The sequence below is a fragment of the Lepisosteus oculatus genome, chromosome 27 (assembly GCF_040954835.1).
Source record: "Lepisosteus oculatus isolate fLepOcu1 chromosome 27, fLepOcu1.hap2, whole genome shotgun sequence".
NCBI classification, from domain to species: Eukaryota; Metazoa; Chordata; class Actinopteri; order Semionotiformes; family Lepisosteidae; genus Lepisosteus; species Lepisosteus oculatus.
Window position 1 is genome coordinate 122,070 of NC_090722.1, and position 18,960 is coordinate 141,029.

The 18,960-nt window shown below is 38.8% G+C and overlaps 1 gene segment (V, D, J or C); it reads right to left on the reverse strand.

The window, feature by feature from the left end:
• Positions 1–5,410: 5,410 nt before the first annotated feature.
• Positions 5,411–18,910, reverse strand: LOC107075919 (Ig heavy chain C region-like). The segment is given in 8 exon segments: positions 5,411–5,798; positions 6,092–6,135; positions 6,913–6,956; positions 7,119–7,149; positions 7,240–7,338; positions 7,799–8,119; positions 17,650–17,958; positions 18,725–18,910. Coding segments are annotated over 8 exon segments (960 nt in total).
• Between the last annotated feature and the right edge of the window lie 50 nt (positions 18,911–18,960).

An 18,960-nucleotide genomic window follows, 5' to 3' on the forward strand; every position in this document is an offset into this window, starting at 1 on the left:
AGAGGTCCTCTATAAGTGAGGATCTGCTTGAGCAGCTGTCACAGGGCCACCGCCAGGTGCCCCTGGTGCAACATTCACAGGTTAGACAGGAGGTCCAGCTGGACGCTGAGACTACTGCGCTGTGTACACACCTGATCCCAGATGCCGATTCCCTCTGCTGTGACCCAGGAAACCTGCAGTCAGGTAACATTATTTCTCACAACTACCAGGTAGTGAGTGAGACTGACCTGATTGTTCCTGCCTCAACGGCAGGGTTGCCAACACACCCAGTCCCCAAGAAGGGACAGGGAATGAAAGCCGAGCCGGTTTTCTCACAGCCACCAGCTCAGTCTGTCATTCTGAGTCTGACCAACAGTGGTTCACCCAGACTGGAGCTGGATGGTCAAGCCACCCGCCTGGCAGTGCAGGACATCGCAAAGAGGGGTGTCAGAATCCCCGCCCGCACTGACATGGGCCTGGTGGGTGATAGCGAGTTCGAAGACAGTGAACTAGCTATCCCACTGCTGGGGCAGCTCCCTGAACCCCTAGCGAGGGAAGGGGGGAGCGAGCAGGTGTCTTACACCTACCCCCAGCGAACGACTGTAAACATGCCGATAGAGGGATCCCTCAATCAGGAGGTGTGCAGGGTGGACCTGAACAGTGAGAATGGGATAACAATCCCAGATCACTCAGGTGCTCCAGATGACCACTCAGCCAAGGGTCAGGCATGCTCCACCGCTGCACCACCCCCTGCAGGGTTCCTAGAGCGCAGGCATGAACAAATCGAAAAAGCAGATGCCCTGGAAAAGGAGGAGCAGCATCAGCATCTGCGTCAGATCTCCCCAGATTTCCAGGATGTTGGTGCCCAAGATGCCACAGGGCATACTGAGAAAGACACCATGTACACGCTGCGCCAGCTTAGAAAGGCAACAGTCACTCAGAAGGAGATGACTGGGATCAGCCACCCAAAAATACTTTTGGGAGGACTGATTGCTGCCGCCATTGTTGTACGTTTGCTTTTTCTGGTAGGTTTGTGTGCTACTGGCACTCTCACCCTGACTGCCCCAAGAAGGCAGGTGTCAGAGATGCCAGAGGGTAGTGACAGACTGTATCGACAGCAGCAAAGGCTGGAAAGCTTAGGGAAAACCCTACAGGCAACTTTCTATGCAACAGGGTTAAACCTTATCCCCAAACCAGTGGACATGATTGCCAGTGTTATACAGTGGGTTCATGCTTGTGTGCAACAGGCCAGAATGTTGACACAAGACCTGTTAAGGGAGTTTAGTGCCACTGTAGCCAGTCTAACCATGGCACAATTCCCAACCCACATGATTCCACTCTTCTCAGTATGTGACATTAACCCCATCGCTCATAGCTCACCCAGAAGGCAATCCAAGATTGAATTTGGTTCCAAATCTTGAGATGGGTATGGCTACCAAAGCTATCCATTGGCTGTGTCTAAACGATTCACCAATGAAGGGTGTAAAGCTACTAACGAGCAGAGGGAGGTTAATGAACCCCATGAAGTGCAGGTGGGAAGTAAATGGCTGGTCAGCACACCACATTTAACTGTCACTATGACTTGTGACAGGCATGATACAGCTACCACAATGCAGCTACCTAACCAAATAGTTTTCCTGCAAGTTCCGGAGGAGGCCACAGTGCTCTTGAACTTAACACTGTACTGTCTAGAACCAGACAACATAAAACCAAACTTGAGGTCATGGATGCCTTCAGGTGCCATACTATTGAATTGAATAGAAATCCAAGAAACAGTATGCCCTGAAGAGGTACAGGTAGTTAGTTTGCTTTAATGGAACAAATCTCCAAACCACCCTAGCAGATACCCAACACAGGTGTTGTGGTTTATCAGGGGGCTGAGAACAGGAACTGTTGTTATTGTAACACTACCGCCGGGAAGCTGGATCATGACTGACAGTGTACTCTGAATGCTGTACTTACATCAAGATGTACTCCGGGTAGCATGAATGAGTCAAAGGTAGCATGTCAAAAGAAAGGAAGTGACTTCTCCCCAAATATCTACTACAGAGGTATCAGATATTGACAGTGAACTTCCTGATGTGTAATTCCTAGACTTAGATAATGTCTCCTACCTTGTTTATACATACAGTACTCCAGATATTGTTCATAATGTTTGTATCCAATGCTGGTTCCTGTATGAATTCTCGAGGAGTAATGTGGTAATGAGTAATGAGTAATGTGGACATTTAAGGTTAATGTTCTAATGACAAGGGACATCACTTAACTCTGTTTTGTTTTGAAGGCAACAATGCCTCAGGACCTCGTGACCTTCAAAAAGGGGGGATATGTAGCGGTGAGGCTTATTAATAAGGCAGAATTATTAATTCTTAATTAATTAATTAATTGTTAATTATTATTAATAAGGCAGAATTAAGTGTTGCTGTGCTTTCCCAGATGAGGCCTCATCTCTCCCTTCAGAGAGGCTGCACCACAGAGAAGCTATTCATACACTTCAATCAAATCGAGAACCAAGAGACGTAGTCTAGACGTAGACGTAGTCAGAAAACAAGCCGTGGCTGGAATCCATAAAACTAGGAGTCTTGAAGAGAAGCACAGGAATGATGTAGCTCTAGCTAGAAAAAAACCTAATACTAAGCAAGGAGTGGTGTTCAGGCTGGTTTAAGTAGACAGGTGGGAGAGGGTGTGTCTGATAAGTTCATTAGAGATTGCACTGGAATGTGAAGGAGTTGATTGAGGGTGATGAGTCCTCCGGGGGCATGACACGAATGTCATAACCCCCTCTCCCCAGGGGCGGCCCCTGACTCCTTTGATGGATGGTTGGGAAACTCCCAGTTGAAATCTTTGATAAGTTGAGGGTCTAAAATATACTTTTCTGCAACCCAAGACCATTCCTCGGGTCCGTAACCTTCCCAATCAACAAGATATTGCAAAGTACCCCAGGACCAATGAGAATCCAGGATCTTCTTCACTGTAAATGCTGGGAGTCCATCAATAATCTGGGGAGGTGGGGATCTAGGCTGAGGTTTAGAAAGGGGGAGATCTATGAAAAGGTTTAAGAAGAGAAATATGGAAAGTAGGGTGGACCTTCACAGAAGGAGGGAGAGCCAAGCTGTATTTATCTGGAGTGACCTGGGCTAATACATGGAACAGACTGATAAAGCGAGTAGCGAATTTACGAGATGAATTCCAAAGGAGAAGGTTTCGAGTAGACAACCAAACCAATTGCCCTCGTCTGAGCCAGGATACCACTAGCTGATGTTTATCCGCTGTCTGCTTCAAGCAGCTCTTGGTGTTCAGGAGAGCTAATTTAGCTGTTTTCCAAATCAAAACAGCTGGTGCATTGGTTAGACCAAATGGCATAACAAGGTATTCATAATGTTCATTATGATGTTTTAGAAAATCCATCTTCCATTCATCTCCCTCTTGTATTCTAATAAGGTTATTAGATATCTAGCTTAGTATGGTTTGTAGCTCCCTGGACAGATTCCAAGGCTGCGTCGAGGAAGGGAATATCGGTTCTTGATAGTAATAGTATTGAGGTCACAGTAATCAATACAAGGGCGAAGACTTTTTCTCACTGAAGTTCTATCATATTTTAGAGTCTATATTACCAGGATTTCTGGCTGTAGCCTATAACACAATAGACAGTCTGTGCAGAGATTAGACAAACTATCTGAATAAGCTGAGTCTGTCTGCTAAGCAGATTTTTCTGGAATTGGAACACTAGGTCTCGGCACACAAAGGTAGAAGCTCCTGTGCACTGGTTTCTCCACATCTCTTTCTCTTTAAAGAAGAAAGGTTTCTTTAACTTGTTTTCAAAAGCCAAACCAAACAAGAATAGTTTATATCAGAAGATCTCAGGAATCTTTTATTCTTCTGTGATCTGTGAAATAGTGTGACAGTTCCTTCCACCTTCAAACATGTTATCTCCTGAGGACCCTTTATAAATTTGAACATTTTGAGATGAAGCAGGTGTTTAAAATTTTTGTAATGTGTAATGTTGTGTAATTTATTTAAACACTAATTTGTATGTGGAGGAGAGAGAGAGGTGTCCTGTCTTGTCCAGAGTGAGCTGGGACACCCAGGTGTCTCTGCAGTGGCTGGGGAGGGGTGCCACGACTGCAGAGAGCTGCTCTGGGCTGGGTGAAGAGCCCCATGGCTTCAGCAGCCCTCTCCCGCACCTGCAGCAGGATCCTCAGGGCTGCGGGAGGAAAGATACGAGTCTGTTACTAAGGGTCCTGTCAGTCCTGCTCAGCTTCTGACACAAAGCTGCAGTGCTGTGCCAGGCTGTTCCACTGGAGAGGGGAGGCAGAGCAGCAGCTCAGAATGAGAAGATCTGGACCTCCTGCACTGGGAATAATGGAATACAGACAGTCTGTGAGGTCAGTTTGCTCTTAACATAACAGACATTTGAGAAGGAGAAGGAAGTAATGAGGAAATTAAGCAACAGGCATCAAATTTTTAACTTCCCTTTCCCTGATGTCTGTCTCCAGCCTCTTCTGGATTTTACTGTAACGTATAAGGTCTTTACTGCAGACTCCACAGGATACTATACTGAGGCATTAAGACCCATACAGCTTGCAGGATAAGTGCCCCCTGCAGGACCCAGTAATGCCTCTTCCAGTGGCAAGCTTAGCTTTCCCAGGAGGTCTAAAATCTAGGTACTGGCCAGGCTCACACCTGCTTAGTTTCAGTAGGCTGCCAGTTGCGAGTTGCAGAGTGATATGGCTATAAAGGGCTAATTTTCACCCAATGAAATTGGAGGCATTTTTCTGGAAATGGGCAGAAAATTGCACAAAAGTAAATTAGCAGCTCAACTATTATTAGCAAGATCAAGGGGTTCATCAGGAAGAAAAAGTGGAAAGGTTTAAAATGGCCATATCAAGCATGATTGAGCATGTGTTTTACTGCTGAACACAAAACTATAAACCCTGAAAGTGGCTGCAGTTGGCTGCAGGGACCTCTCGCTTTTCTGAAGTTATTTCACTCACACCATTTTATATAACAGAGATAGGTGGTATGATTATAAGTTCCTGGCAGCATTAGCAGAAAGCATAGAAGCATAAAATTCCCTCAGTATGCATAGAAATATTTAGAAATAAAACATGACATTCTGTACATTTATGATCTGAAAAACAAATTTCAAAAAGTACCCAGCAAAAAATACAAATTTCACTTCCTTTTCCCACTACTTAAATGTTTTAATGTATGGAAATTGTTTGTATTATAATTATTGTATTTTGAATTCAGTGTTGAAGTTATCATCTACTGTTTCTTTGAAAATAACAGCCAAACATCATAGCACCACATCTGTTAAGATGCTAGCTCTCCTGATAGGCCTGGAAATAGAATATCAATACTTGTAGGCCAGCATCATCAACACAAGACAGAATTAGAAAATATAAAATACTTTCCCACTAAATAAAACAACAGTAGATTCTTCTTTGGAGTAACAGCAAAAAGTTTTATTATATTGAATTATATTCAGTTACTACAGTTGGATACAAAAAATAAAATGAAAATGAGACTTTGATGCATTTACTGTACTATTTGTCAGGAACTGTGAATACAGAAGAAGAAATATTGCAAGGAGATGAGAAAAGAAAAGAAAAAAAAGATTCTTCTCAGATGAGCTTGAGATGAGATGAGCGATGAGATGACTTCTGAAGACACTGGAACAGGCTGTATTATGTTTGTGAATGGTTCATGTGTAGTCTTTCTCACTTTTTAAGTTAAATTATTTCTAAATCCTACTGAAACATCACAGCTGTCCTTCGCCCATGAGAGTCAAGTTCCAAGCTGGCATACTGTACCTCCTATCAGAGAAACAAATAGTCTTATTAACAACTTGAAAAACTCCTGTCAAAAAGGGTTAAGCTGTTTCTAACAGCTTCAATTTTGTTTTTTTATGCAGAGGCAATGAATTTCAGGATACTATCTCCAACTTCCCCAAGTTGCTGACACAGAAATGCAGGATCTATGAAGTAACAGCTTTCTTTTAAACTGTATTGTAATCATTTGCTTTCTCCAGTCAAACTGTATATCAAAAAGGTGTTACTATTGAATATATTACATTTAATTAGAAAGATAATTATAAAGTACAACATACTGATACTGAGTTTATTCCACGTCTGGCTTCTTTCTCTTGAAGCCCTGTAAGAAATTTTCAGATTGCAGTGCAAAATAAAGTAGTAGCAAAAAATACATGCAACAGAAAATTCAAGTTTTATGCTACTTCATCAACTCCCGCTGCATTTGTTTGAGCCAATCTCACAGAATTTATTCTATCTACACATCTGAGCTGAAAATTAACAGAACGAAAGTGCTCACCCTGAGACAAAAAGACCTTACACTCCCAGAAAATTACGAAGTCAAAATTCAAAAGAAAAATTATACCTTTTCTCTTACATGTTATCCTCTTACAGCATGACATACAGTATACAGTAGACCCACAATGTTGCAAATGACAAATATTACCAAAAACACCAATGAAGTATTTAAATCTGAAGTCATTACAGACTTCTGTAATCATACAAAATTACATTTCATCCTTTGCTGTTCCTACTGTATATGAAATGGAATGATATTGATAATATGAGAAGAAATGTGCAATATTTTTTTCTTACAAATGTACATTTCCTAAGAGATAAAACTGAAGAAAAAAACAAAAACAAATTCATGTTTCTCATCTCTGACTCAAAAAGGTACTATGCAGTATGTCTTTTAGGGCAAAATTTTATGCAGTAATTGATTAGCATAACTCAAGTTCTGCATAATGCTTTCACACATGTTAAAGCAGTATACATTTTTATAATGTACAATGGGCTTCAATAATTTATATTTTGTCTACATAAATTAATAAATGTTATACAGAATTAAGCTATGAATAAGCAGTGACTCAATACAATTTGATAGGTAAATGTAGCCTACCTAAAGATTTTTTTCTGTGTGCTGTCATTGTTTTTATTTCATCCCTAGGACATGAAGATGAAGACAATGTTATTATTAAAGTGGACTTCATTGATTAATCTGTGATAGAAATAACTCAGTCATAAAGTTTTGAACAAAAACTTAATAATATAATACTGTATAACTATTCAAATTAATTAAAGAATGGAAAAAAATAGTAGACGCACCATTCTTTCACCCTGTGGTTTTTACTCCAATCTGCACAAAACAAGCAGCAGAAAAACAGTTACATGGCTTAGTGACAAGTTCCAGATAGAAATAATATAGCTCTTAGAAGAAGGCTTTTACCTTGAAATAAACAAATGATGTTAAGAAGAACCAAAATGATTGCTGCTACTGCCACAGTCACAGTTGTGTAGAGAAGTATCAAACATGTTCCACTTCTCCCTGAGATAAATGTGACAAAAACAAGTTTGCAAATAAAACTAAAATCGAATTGCTGCAGAAAAGAGTTGCACTGTAACAGCGAGATTCTCTAAATAAAACACATAAAAAACTAAGTCTGGAAGATTTCTTATTATTTTTCATATCATTGGTATATACAGTAAAATGCATTGCCTACCTATATGCATTACATTTAAAAATAGAATGACAGCAATTTTGCTTTGTTAGTTAAGTTTCACATATACAGCAAATTTTAATTTTATGTCCCTATTCAAAAACAAATTGTAAGGGTTCAATGACTTCCATTTTCTGTTCCTACAGTAGGAGGTTAAAACAAATGGTTTAAAGCAAGTGCTTGTCTAAATATTTATGTACTAAAATCTAGAACATTTAAGAAATGAAAACTCTATTAAGGAAACCACAAAGGACTGGTGAAGACTATAATTTAAGCATGGATGCTCACCATTGTACTGCACTGTTTTGGTGAAGTTTCTCCCATTCTCAGTCTCTACCACACAGGTGCATGGGGCCCCACTGGCCCATATCTCAGAAGAAATAAGGATCTGGTTTCGAGTGAATTCTGTTTTTCTGTCAAGTTCAGCAGCCTGGTCCTTATTTTCCCATCCAGAGTCAGTGAAGCCACTCTGATAATTGCCAGATATGAGCCAGTACACATGGGCTTGTGTTGGAATGACCCCAAAGACCAGACACATTAGAGTAACATTGGTCTGGTCATTGTCTGATGGTGACAGGATTTCAATGGAAAAAGGCTCCAATACATTTTCTGCACATTTAAAAAGGGTGGGAAAAAGATAGTGAGTGAAAGAGTACATTTCTCTAAAGGTAGCAGTTTAGAAAGGTAACATACAGTATATAAATAAAACCATTTAACGATCTACAGAAGGCTAAAAAAATCAAATAAATAAGGCTAAATTGTAACAAAATGTTGCAAATAAGGAGTTGACATTAACCCCCATCTTAATTGCATGGTTATTTAGTGGCTAAGTGACCCTGTGTCTTGTTTTCAGTATTGAGTATACATTTGTCCACTGAATTAATGCCTTCAGTAACCCATTGGATTGTATATTGTATACAATTTTATTTTATATATGCTTTATAATAAAATCTCTTCTCTAAGTCTCTTTGAATAAAAAAATTTAGGTCCTTTAACATGTAATTAATCTCCTGAGACTATCAATCATCTTGCTGGTGATCTCTGAACTCTAATACTACTGTTGCGGTGCAGTGAGCAAAACTCAGAAAATATTGCAAGTGTATTGCAAAATACACACTTTTTGCTACAGTATATACCCAGGCCATAATTACTTTTTATTGCTTTTCTTCATCATTCTTCATAAAGAAGAATCTATATGAACCCATAGATTTTATCGAAACACCGAAATTACTTTTACGTATAGCATACTGCAGTGCATAAATTATGCATATGTTGCTGTGTCCTGTCTGAATTAGTTTATATTAATCAATCAGTTAGTTTATCAATTAATTTACACTTATTAAATTGAATTTGTTAAGTGCCTGCCCACTCCATGATTTTAAAGCGTTTGTATTTCTCTTTCCACTGTTTCTATGTTTGCATTCCCCCAGTTGTGCATCATGTGCAATTTAATCAATTTCACTAGCTTGCTAATCATACTAGAATAATAATATTGATCTTGATTTTAAGAATGGTCCTAAAATGAATTCCTACATTACAACACTGCTAACTCCTGCTCAATTAGCATTCAAACATAAGAACAGTTACAACCAAGAGGAATATATTCATCCCATTAAGCCTGATCACCACTTGTAAAGAAATGTATTGTATTGTTCTCTGTTTTAATGTGGTTTCAATGCCTTTTACTATTTTGAATACATATTATGATGTTATAGTCTTATTATCACATACAGTAGTCTTCTCTGTTAAAGACTAAAAACCATTCAGTGCCTTCAGCATGTAGGGCCGTGTCCACAAGGCCATATCCCAATATAACGTTTTGGCCGTGGAGCCTTCTTCAGGTGACACCTGAAGAACGCTCCACGGCCGAAACGTTGTGTTTTTTCTCTCTTTTTTTCAGTATGGAATAAACCTATTACTTGTTCCTTTGGAGACTATGCATGCTGACGTAGCTACCCACCTGAACTACATATCCCAATATGCACACTTGCAGTCTTGTGCCCTTCACATACATGTTCCTTACATGTACAGGTGTTCAGGGGCTTAGGGTGTTTAAGTCTAAATATGACACTTTTTAAATCTATGTTTCACAAGGGCATTCATGAGCATTCCCAATGCGCCCTTTATGTGCCTTTCTCGGTTCTGTGAAGTTGGCACCCAAACAAACAATATAAATGATGAAAATCACCACATTTGTTAGTGCTCCATTTGTGCCAATTTGTGTAATTGAAAGTAGTGTTTATGCTGTTTTGTGCTCACAGAAGTGAGGACTTGGAGGAAGGGCTTATGGCTCAGTGAGGGATTTGGGGCAAGGGCTAGTACTGTGTAGTGTAGTACATTCCCTTAAGCCCCATTATGTAACTGGATTCTCTTCTTGGACTGATTCCAGAATTACAATATCTGTTCTGTAAAATGGTGACCACAATTGTACACAAAATCCTAAAAGATGCCTGTCTAGTGCACTATAGAATGTGACACAACATCTCTTTAAATTAAATGGTACTGTATATCCTAACATTTTGTTCACCTTTTTATTGAATCACCGTGTTGTCTTATGTACAGTAAATTATTTAAATAATTTTTAAACATAAACTTGTTCTTTTCATAAGCAGTCTCTTCTACCTCAGTCTTTGCCATTTAGTATTTATAGCGCATCGTTTTGGACCTCGGTAAAGTTAGCTTGAAGTTCGAAAAGGATTTTGGGACGCCTGTAGCGTTTTCATGAAACCTCCTAAAAGTAACGAAAACATTTGTTTTGTGTATAAAGTACATTGTGAATGTTATCACAGCCTTCACTTTGTCATTTTTACGCCATTTTCTTTTACCACACACAAATATTCTTATGTCCATATCTTTGCAAGGGAAAAACAGAAAGACTTCAAACCAAACGCATTTTAAAGACCTCGACTTGTGATAATTTTCACAACCTCTATATAAAACTATCAGTGAGGTAATTATCTTTTTGTAAACCTCAGGTTTTTCACCGATGCGTAATTACGCACTAACTGCAACACGGCTGGACCGCTGTGTACCTACTGTACGCACAGGGGTAAAGTTAGCTTGAAGTTCGAAAACGATTTTGGCACGCCTGTAGCGTTTACAGGAAACCTCTTAGAGTTGCGATAATACTTGCTTTGTGTATAAAATACATTGTGAATGCTTTCTCAGCCTTTACTTTTTCGTTTCTATTACATTTTTTGGACCAAGCACGAATATTCTTTTGTCCATATCTTCGCAATGGAAGTAAAGAACGCCTTCAAACCAAATGCATTTTAAAGACCACGACTTGTGGATATTTCCACAGCCTCAACATCAAACTATCAGTGAGGTAATTATCTTTTTTTAAACCTCCGTTTATTCATCGATGCGTAATTACGCACTAACTGGAACCCGGGGGACCGCTGTGTACACAAGTTTACAATGCGAGAAATACTGTTCAATACGGCTTCATGCGAAAAACCCGTATATGACCAAAGGCAGCAGAATAGCACAGTCTCCAATTACTCAGACTGTAAGCACGGGAATAAAGCTTTGTTTGATTTCTGAAACCCTTCCTTTACGTCCTGTTTTCATTCAGGTAAGGGTCAACTATATTCACAATACTACTGACAGCAGGAAGATTAAAATATTCTTTACTCAGCAGCTTATTAAAAACAGCTCCCATGATGTTTAAACCAAATTTTTACACAGAACACTGACACAGCTTTGCGTTCTGAATCTCTTTTTCTCGTGCTTTTATTTAATGTGGCACAATGCACTGGGATAGGGGTATTCTGTTCACAAACCAATAGCATTTAAACCACAGCACCCACAATGCTGCAAGTAAGTGTTTTGCACACTAAGCAGGTCCTCTGACTTTTCCCAGCTTTGTTTTGGGTTGTGGAACCTTTCTTTATTTTTTTATGATTTTTTGAAGATAACACTACAGGTTATACACTGGGATAGGTGGGTCGTCTTCATTGGCTCAATAGCATTTCAGGCACAACAGCTACACTGCTGAAACCAAGTGTTTTACACACCAGACAGCCCCCCTAACCTTATACAACCTTGCTGTGGCTATGGCCCCTTTCTTTTTTTTTTAATTATTTTTTCAATATGGCACCATTAGACAAGCGGTACATGGGGATAGGGGGTGCTATTCACGAGTCAATAGCTCTTCAAGCACAACAGCCACAGTGCTGCAACCAGGTGTTTTACACACCACACAGCTCCCCTAACCTTATACAACCTTGCTTAGAGTTGTGGAACATTTCTTTATTTTTTATGATTTTTTTACTGTAATCAAGTGTTGTGCTCACTAGGCAGGCCTCCTGACCTTTCACAGTCATGCTTTGTTGTGTGAAACTTTAATTCTCTTTTTAGGATTTTTTTAACATGGCAACTTCCACCGAGATGGGTGGGGGGGTGCTCTTCAATAGCTTTTTCATCTATACACACAAACGGATGTAACCAAGACACTCAGAACCAACAGAATCAACCTGAACTCATAGAAAAATAAGAATGCCCCCGAGACACCTGCACCCCCCTCCTGGACCACTCTGGTATCAACACTCCCAAACCCATCCATACCAGCTAACAAGACTCAGAATCGGTGCAACCCTCCAACCTGGACCAAGAACAGGATGGAACTAGGACCTGCACTACACTACGTACACAAGTTTATATTTTTTGGCTGAAGATGAAAATGTCTAACATAGATTGTTTTGGTTCTAGCAAACAATAATAATAGTTGTTAAAATCCAAACACACATAATGAGATCACTCTCTGTCAGTATGTGTAACATTCTGGGTCTGGGCTCCTCTGTATTGGGCTGAAGAGAGTTCAACAACATTATTAAATGCACTGACATCATAATCTGACAAGAGACATTGTATAGGGGAGACTTGACCACCCACTGTCCCCCTGGTATCGTGAAGCTCATTGTCCTTTAGCTTACCAAAACCAGACACACTTGGGACTCCGGGGGGATCGGTGTATGCAAAATATGAATTCCTAATGCAAGAAATTGTATATGGTCAATATAGTGATCATATCTTATCAGCAGATGGTAATCTCCAAGGAACAAGTAATAGGTTTATTCCATGCTAAAAAGAGAAGCCCCAAGTTACACACAAGCAGCCCTCCTCACCTTTCACAGCATTGGTTTGGGTTGCTAAACTTTTCTTTATTTGTTTATGATTTTTTTCCAATACAGCAATATTAGACAGGCACTACATGGGGATAGGGGGTGCTCTTCACAAGTCAATAGCTTTTCAAGCACAACATTAACAAATCTGTAACTAAGTGTTTTACACACTAGGCAGGCCCTCTAATCTTTCACTGTCATTTCACCCTGCGGTCCAGGTGGGTCCTAATGCCCCAGTATAGTGACGGGGACACTATACTGTAAATAAGCCCCGTCTTTCGGATGAGACGTAAAACCAAGGTCCTGACTCACTCTGGTCATTAAAAATCCCAGGGTGTTTTTCAAAAAGAGTAGGGATGTAACCCAGGCGTCCTGGCCAAATTTCCCATACGCGCCGGTTGGAGTATTTCTCGGTCGCAGTTAAGGCAACGTCAGCTCAAAGATTTGGTTCAAACCACCAAATGGAGACTGGTGTGCCGATAAGCGGATGCGGGATTAACGCTAGGAAAGAGAGAGAGAGTTGACCCTTACCTGAATGAAAACAGGAAATAAAGAAAGGGTTTCAGAAATAAAAAAAAGCTTTATTCCCGTTATTTTAGTCTGGGTAATTGGAGACTGTGCTGTTCTGCTTCCTATGGTAATATACGGGTTTTTCGCATGAAACTCTATTGAGCAGTATTTCAGTCATTGGGAACGTATTGTAGCGATCTCGGGTTCACGTGGGTATGCGCACTCACTGCTGCCGCCTTAGTGAAATGTCCAGTCAGCTCGGCGGCTGCGGTCCCTGCTATTCACAGGGAAGGGCGGTGACAAGACTGCTCGAACAACGTGCAAAGGCGGCAGTTACAGTATGCATACAGCGGTCCCCAGTGTTCCAGATGGTGCGTAATTGCACATCAATCAAAACCCTGAGTGTCAGAAAAGAATAATTAGCTCACTGATACGTTTATGGAGGGGTTGGGAAAATTTTCACAAGTCGTGATCTTTAAAATGCATTTGTTTGAAGGCATTCTGTGTTTCCCTTGCGAAGATACAGACACAAGAATATTTGTGCGTGGTAAAAAAAAAGTAATAAAAACGACAAAGTGAAGGCTGTGAAAACATTCACAATTTACTTTATACACAAAGCAAGTGTTCCCGCAACTCTAAGAGGTTTCGTAAAAACACTACAGGCGTGCCAAAATCGTTTTCAAACTTCAAGCTAACTTTACCCCAGTGAGATGACACGGCTCTAAACGCATGTTCTTCTTGATGTGAACCTGTCAAGTAATCGTAAATGTATTTCGTTCAATGTTTAAAGAGTTTAAAAACCCATGTACAGAACATGTTTCTGCAGTTTCACCTGTACTATCTTTGTATACTATACATGAAGTAGAGCACAGTGTCAGTGAGTTTTACTGGGTTAAACGCGTTTGTCGCCGCTTCTTTTACAAGTGACACGGCTTTCCAAACATACAGTATGTTCTTTTTGATGTGAAGCTGCTGAAACATGCACTGTACATGGGTTTTTGCTGACTCTTTAAACATTGAATGGAATGCTTTTATGATCACTTGACAGTCAGACTTAGTACTTATTGCGGTAGTAGTTCAGGTGGGTAGCTGCGTCAGCATGCGTAGGCTGCAAAGGAACAAGTAATAGGTTTATTCCATGCTGAAAAAAAGAAGAAAGAGAACACAACGTTTCGGCCGTAGAGCCTTCTTCAGGTGTGAGAGAGACAGGGCAGTAGGCAAAGGTAAAGTAGCGGGAGAACAAAGGTTGGGAGGAAGGATGAGTGAGAGGCGGGAGCAGGGGACGGATACTTATTGTTGGCTTACTGTTACTGTTATTGCTGGTCAATCGTTAAATTTTTAAGCACAAAAAACACAAAAGCTTTTAGACTACAATATGCTGAAATCAAATGCATTAGAATTTGGAATTACACAGCAAAATGCGGTAAAAGTGTATTTCGAAGGGAAAATAAACAGTACGTGTACAGTATGTCTGTTTGCAAGGATGTGAATGTAAAGAGATAGGGTAATGTCAAACAAACAGAAGAATCCCAAGACAGCACACAACCCGTTATACAGTTTGTACATTGTTGGCTTGTCGTTTACTGTTACTTACAATACGAGTTGGTAAAAGTCTTACTATCAAGTCATCGTAAATGTATTCTGTTCAATGTTTAAAGAGTAGGCAAAAACCTACTGTACGTACAGGCCATGTTTCTCCATGGCTTCGCATCAAGAAGACCATACATTTGGAAAGCTGTGTCATTTCTACTTGTCACAGAAATGGCTTGAACTTGAACTTTATCTCCATATGTAACCGGCACATGTACTGGTACAATTCTTACTTACATAAAGTCTCTCGATTGTAAAAAACAAAAACAAAAAAACAATACAACCTGGGAATGCTTACTGACACGGAGTTGTACTTCATTAAATACAAAAAACAGAACACGTGCTCCTTTAGATTATTTTTTTCCAAAAAACAGGAGTGTGACAACATTGTACTGTTGGTAAAGTCAAAGCTACTTTGCACGGGACAATATTATTGCACATACAGTACAATGCAATAAACAGTATTAATATAGTAGGCAACATTGTTCACAATTGTGTTTAAACATTAGAATTTTCTCATATAAATGCGATAATTTTGTCGTATAAACGAGACACCTTTATCATATAAATGAGATACTTGTATAAACAAGTTTTTTTTTCTTTGTGCCTCTAATAAGCTTCCATACAAAACACTACACAAAAGCCTGCACTTGTTCAGATTTAATCTGTATCTCTGCTGGATTCAGATGCTCCTTTTTAATGCTTTGTTGTTTCCTCATTGTAATGCAATGTAGATCCATTTTTGCAATATATACAGTATAAGGTACATTTAATGACCATACTCAGGTGAGTGCTATTTCCAGTTCCCATAACAACGTAGACAGAGGGAAATCGGCAAATTAATCACTCAATTTGCCTGTTCCTGTGACAGCATGTTCAAGCAGGATGTCTCTGCCTCAAGGCCTGATTTTAATGACAGTCAGCAGATTAAAGGGAATATATTTATTCCCATTTTGCTGACATTGGGGCATTCAGTTTCTCTCCTGTGCTTTGTATTTATATTCCCGCTTGACACACCAGGTCTTTGTTTCCCAACCATGATTCCTGGGTGTGGCTTTGCTTAGTCTTCCTGTGTTTGACCTGGACTGTCTGACTCTGGTAAACATTTCTATTCTTTGGACCTCTCGCTATTTCACTATTACCTTTGGATTTTCCTTTTTGTACTTTTGTCATCATTTCCATGGTGCACTTGCACAAGAAGCCTGGCTCCAACACGGACCACTGGCCCCTTCAGGTGCATTTGGTAGTCCATTACGGTACTAGCTAAAAATGTTGTTCACAATTTGACATCAATTGAACAAATCAGTCCATGTTCTGAATTTGTTGCCATCCGGTGTGGCAGGAGGTAGCATTCTTCATTTTAGATGTCAACTGAAGTCATTTCTATAATGCCATTAAAGATACCTGGCATTATTTATAAAGGTTTGTGGGGGATTAAACCTAGTATTTTTTATAAATGTAGGCCAGATTCTGCAGGCTCAAGGTGATTTTATCTAAGCCAGTTTGACATCTTATCAGAAGAATGGTTTCTCCTGCCACAGTGTGGCTCAATGGATTGAGAATGTAGACTCATTTGTTCAACAGATTTCAAAATGAGAACAAAGAAAATATATAGTAAGGCACTAGAGATTAAATGGATCTACAGCTATAAAGAAATGGGTAAAAAACAAAAAAATAAACAGGAGCAACTGAATTCAGCAGAGAAAAAGTTAATGTCTGGACAGGAGAAAATACAAAACCAAATCCATCTAGGTTATTGTTTTTCAGGTCATATGACAAAAGGTCTCAGGTCAGTGGTTGTTAATGTTATGCTAAATATAACAATAAGTGTGTAAATGTATTTGAATAATAGTTCAAGTAGAGAGCTGCGTCAGCATGCATAGGCTGCAAAGGAACAAGTAATAGGTTTATTTAATGCTGAAAAAAATAAGAAAGAAAACATGGAATAAACCTATTACTTGTTTATTTGAATAATATACACGTTGTCAGTTTGTCAAAGTTGGTCAAATCTACAGTATGTACTGTATAAAAGGACTGGAGGAGAACATCATTGTTAATTTTGAACAACCCTAATCTCTAACTTGAAAGACACTTTCAGCTTCGTAGAATGTTGAATAGTTAATTAGAAAATATTACATATTTCAGTTTTACTACTCATTAATATGCATAGAATATTTTGAAAAGTAAAGTGCTGCCTAGTTAGTTGATAATGCAAGGATGAGATTGTATAAAAATTATGAATTGTGTAAAAATTATTAATTCCACCTTTTCCAAAATACTGTACGTTTTTCCAAAAAACTGACATACTGTACCTTATAATGAAATATTATATTATTACATATTATTACAAAATAATGAATTAATTAACACATCTGAGTTGTAATTTAAACATTTAGATAGCTTTTCATCCATCTATTTTCTAATCACTTTATCCGATACATGGTTGGGGGGAACTGGAGCTTTGCCTGGCAATCAACAGGCGCAATCAACAGGAGCAGAATTTTCACAGAAGCCAACTGACCTACCAGGGGAAAAGCCAATAACCTTATCTCACGTGTCTTGATGCGATCTGGTTACAACTATAGCAATCTTTCCATTGATTAAAATGCAACTACAGTCTTATAAGATAATGAATGGGTCACCGTGTTCTGAACCTTCCAAAATATATTACAGAGTGAAATAATTATTCTTAGAATTGTAATATTCTATTAACTGTTAAAATCTACGCAAATCTGCAAAGTGCAAAGTAAGTCATATACTGCACTTAACTAGGACTACTCTACACAGTGAATGCATAAACCACACTATTTCAAGTTTTGAATGAAGGGATACAGTGTTGAACTGCCAAGTAATCGAAATGATTGGGGATTTGCATTGAGTAGCAACATTTTTCCTTTAGTTTTGTGATCTTACCTGATACAACTATTGTTGATCCATTGCCCATATTGATACTGTTCCCGATCACAAGGGAGCAATAGTATGTCCCAGTGTGGTGAGATGTGGCATTGACAATGGAGTATGTACACATCTCCCCCTGTGATGTTTTTGATCCACTATGCTGAGAGTTCATGCAAGGGCTCATGATGCGAGATCTCTGGTCCATTTTCAGCCAAGCTATAGCGTAGCAATATTCACCTGGATTCACATAACATTGCAGACTGATGCTGCTCCCAACTTGCACTTTCACAAATGGAGGGAATTGGGATACCAAAGCCTGTGCAGCTGTTGAAAATATACAATAGAAATACTTTAGTAACAACAAAAAATCTAAAATAGTAATTCTAATAGCATCATGCAGTACAGACATCCTCACAAGTTCTGTAAAAATTTTAACCAAAATTGATAAATATTTGTACAATGTATTATCACTGTTCTATACAACATGAGTGATTATTTTCCAAAGAAATATAGCTGAAGTTTGTAATTAATGTGTCCCTCGTGTTTGATGAAGAGCCATTTCTTCTTGCAATGTACTGTAGTAATGTTAATTACTGATGCAAATCTACATAATTTGTTAATGTGCACAATATAGATCTGTATACATCTTGTCAGGTATATTAATCTCCTTTGTATCAGTGGTACAATTAACATATTGCATATTTTCAAATACAGATTTTCATTCTCAACATAAAATTATTTAGGATTAAGGAATAAATCTCTCAAAGCTAACATCTGAATAATCAAATTTTATTATTGTTGTTTAATTACTTGTTTACATTCATTTTTGTACCCAGGAAGCTTAGACATGTATTAATTATACATAAGTTGTGAAATGTCCTCAAATACAGTAAATATAAGATAGAACAGTAACTTAATACTAATAATAATATTACCAGCACACAGGTAGTTACATATGTATGAATGCACTTATTTAGCGATAAGATTACATACCAGTACGCCTATGTACATGTCTGTAATGTGTTTTTATATAGGTAATAAACTGTGTATATGAAGTATGTTGGTTCTTAATAAATAAATGAGTAGTTACCTTTGAATAAGTAAGTGCTGTACACAAAAAATAGACAAGTCAGCATCTTCACGAGATTTTAAAAGACTTCCATCTCCTTTAAAAATAAAACGCAGAAAACTGTGTTGAGATTAAAGGAATCCCACTGCTATGCGTACAGAGCGCTCTTGAGTGTACAGTCAAACTGGCACAGGAAGCGCTATGAGGAGCTATCTAGTCGTGTTTAAGTATAGTTGACAGTATGTAAGTCATACTTG